The 2,967-nt window shown below is 38.9% G+C and overlaps 1 protein-coding gene across 2 annotated transcripts; it reads right to left on the bottom strand.

Moving 5' to 3' along the window:
• Window positions 1-217: 217 nt before the first annotated feature.
• Window positions 218-2,666, bottom strand: LOC110661572 (uncharacterized). 2 transcript variants are annotated; one of them, XR_002496135.2, is made up of 5 exons: window positions 2,132-2,666; window positions 1,861-1,919; window positions 1,394-1,461; window positions 548-1,289; window positions 218-427 (listed from the first exon to the last, which is right to left on the bottom strand). XR_002496135.2 is itself a non-coding variant. In XM_021820237.2 (4 exons), the coding sequence occupies exons 1-4, from the start codon at window positions 2,387-2,389 to the stop codon at window positions 634-636; spliced, it is 1,041 nt and encodes a 346-aa protein (XP_021675929.2). In that variant the 5' UTR covers window positions 2,390-2,666; the 3' UTR covers window positions 489-633. The 2 variants fall into 2 exon arrangements, 1 of the variants encoding a protein (XP_021675929.2); XM_021820237.2 differs by lacking the exon at window positions 218-427 and having other exon boundaries at window positions 489-1,289.
• Window positions 2,667-2,967: the final 301 nt, after the last annotated feature.

Raw genomic sequence — 2,967 nt, 5'->3', positions numbered from 1 at the left:
ATTCATTTTTATGTTAAAGAAAGGGAAATTACTACTTCCTATTATATAATATATTAATTTTTACTTGATTCATTGGCCTCCATGGAATAAAAAGAAAATAATTATAAGAATAAGATTATTTTAGAATAGCTGTTGCTAGTTAAACTATTCCACAAACACATGTTATATTTTTCTTAATTTATGTGCATAATGCCAAGATAAAAAATTTGAACTGCACTGGAAAAGAAAAATATAAATATATAATTAATTGATGCATGAAGACCCCACAAAAATTTCCCCAGTTAATTCCATGTTGCTTTGATTTCGTCCATATGTTATTCAACATGTACGCACTAACAACAACATAAATCTTCTAATACTACTTCACACGTGTATTTCCTTTGGTTGATAATTGATATGCTTCAGCAAAACCTTCTTCGTTGCGTTTCTTGGGCCAAAGATGTACAGAAAATCAAGAATATATATATAAACATCAGTATAAAGAAAAATACCAAATCAACCATATTTACTGCTCTTCATTATGTAAGAAGTATAGAAAGGAACTTACAATAATTGCACTAAGCTGCAATACAATCTCCACTCTAAATTTTCACACAAGAACATGAAATAATCCTCTCTCCTGGCCTGCCTGCCCTACTCGTCGTTCTCTGACAGTTCAATTGCATTATTTGATTGGCCCAGCAAGCTGCTTATTGATCGAGCTTTCACCATACCAAGCTTCTGTTTTTTCTTGGTCGTTATCAATGGCTTCTTGATCACCTCTTCATCTTCATGTACAGCACCAATTACTTTATCATCTAACGATATCCCTTTTGTTTCTTCTCCTGCTAGTGGCATTGGAGGGCTTGATAATGGCTGGGATTCTCCCTTATTTGTTGCAGTTTCAGCCATGGATCGGCTTCGAACGCTGGTCATGCTTCTCAGCCTTCCTTTGCCCAGGTGATGCTCACAGAGAGAGTAGCCCACAAGAGTTTGTTGGCAACATCTCCATCCTCTCCCATTGACCCGACTGCACCGTGATCCCTCCGAAAGTGCACCCCCTCTAACCCTCTTTTTTACACTGGAACTAGTTCTATGATCATCAACCTTGGTTTCCTCATCTCCATCTTCTTCTAATTCTTCACTGCCATTTCTTTGCATGCATTTCTTGTTCATCCTGGTCTTCATTTTTGTCTTCATTTTTTTATCTTTCTCAATCAGAGTTTCTTCGTTTGATCTTGTTTCAAAGCTCCCTCTTCTCTTTTTGACTGGAAATGCTTTCTCTCCCTCACACCATCTCCATCTCCCATCTGTGCCACATAGTAATGCAACCAAACAAACAGCAAAGAGTAACTACAAACTTTCATGGCAGCTATAGATATTGAATGGTTTTCTTGAAATAATTAATATTTACCTTGATGAGAAGAAGTTGATTTTTGAAAAGCCATAGTTGATGTTTTTGCACCCAAGAAACTTGCTTTCCTAAAAACAAAACCAGACCCCGAAGAAGATCGATCCACAACAAAAATTTATAGCGATTGGAAAATAGATATAGAGGCAAGTAAATAAAACGAGCACACAAAAAATAGAGCAAGATGTGTATGGTGGATGGGGACCAGAGCCCCATGCTAACGTGTACCGCATGGGCATATTAGTTAGCCAAAATAGAGAAAAACAGACGAATAGATTAGACTAGATGCGAAGGCATGGTGGGTAACCAAAGTTCATATAAAAACACCTGAACAGTATTTTCCACTAACAGTAGTTATCCTTTTGTTGGTAAAATTAATTTATGGGTCTCTCTCTTTTCACCTTTTTCACTACAAGATTTCATGAAAGAAGAGAAGAAACATGGATTTAACTTTATGCCTTCTTTCTTACCTGGTATCATTACTCTTCTCTCCTTCTCCCCCTTTAACCTCCTCATCTTGCATCAAAACCTGTAACAAAAATCACAACAAATACAGGATCCACCCAATCATAACGCAACCTTAGTGGGTGCAAAATTAATCGCAAAACTAGATCCATGAAAATTGCCTCTTTAAGTCGCATTGAACCCAAGTGCACCCACAAAAATTTGTTAAAAAACTAGAAATGATAAAAGGGTATCAGTTGGTTTTATCCTACATCAACACCAACATTCACTGCTCACCTTCTTATCCTCTTGCTTCCAAGAACCATCAGAACAATCTTGGGCGTTGGGCGGACCTCCGATCGGGTAATTGGGTTGATCAGACGACTGGGAAGTAAAGTAAGAAGCTTTAGCATCTTGTGAGGAGAAATTCTGATGTGGGTTGCTGCGAAGTAGTTGAAGTTGGTCGGAGGAAGAGCGGCTCAAGTGGGGATCTGAAAGAGGGACTGGAGAAAGAGACGAGAGAGGAAACGGAACCTTTCTTTTCCTGATCCTCATCGGTGCAAGAAAAAATTGCTCTCTCTTCGTCAAAAAATACAAAGAAAACAAGATTAGACTGAAAATCCCAGAGCAACACAAGTGGTTTGTGAAGGTGAGATTTGACAAAGGACAACGGTAGACAGAGAAAGAGAGACAGTGCAAGAACACAAAATACTACTACGAAGAACAAGAGCAAGACCAAAGAAAATTTAAAAGCCTTTTTTCTCTCTCTCTCCTCTCTCTCTCTCTCTAATTTTTATTCGTTGCACCACAGAAAGGTTGGGATAGGAATAGTAATATTGTAATTTGTATTGGAGCTGCGATGTGTATGAGCAGTGAAGGTGGGTGTCACGTGCGGGGAGACAGATGCAGGGGAGCACGTGTGGGGAACCGGTTGAAGTGGTAGACGGTAAGAGAGGAATATTAGAGAGGATAAGTAGACAAGGTAGTGACGAGGATTGCCAGAGTGGATAGAAAGAGAGAGAAGAAGAAAAGAGGGGCACAAAATGATGGGAGTGGATAGTTAGTTTTTATCCGTCTCTCTATAACTTTTTAAGAAGCTGAGGTATGGGCCCCACCTTCCCACGCCACGCACA

This window comes from Hevea brasiliensis, chromosome 5, assembly GCF_030052815.1.
Source record: "Hevea brasiliensis isolate MT/VB/25A 57/8 chromosome 5, ASM3005281v1, whole genome shotgun sequence".
NCBI lineage: Eukaryota > Viridiplantae > Streptophyta > Magnoliopsida > Malpighiales > Euphorbiaceae > Hevea > Hevea brasiliensis.
This window is presented reverse-complemented; position numbering and strand designations above follow the sequence as displayed.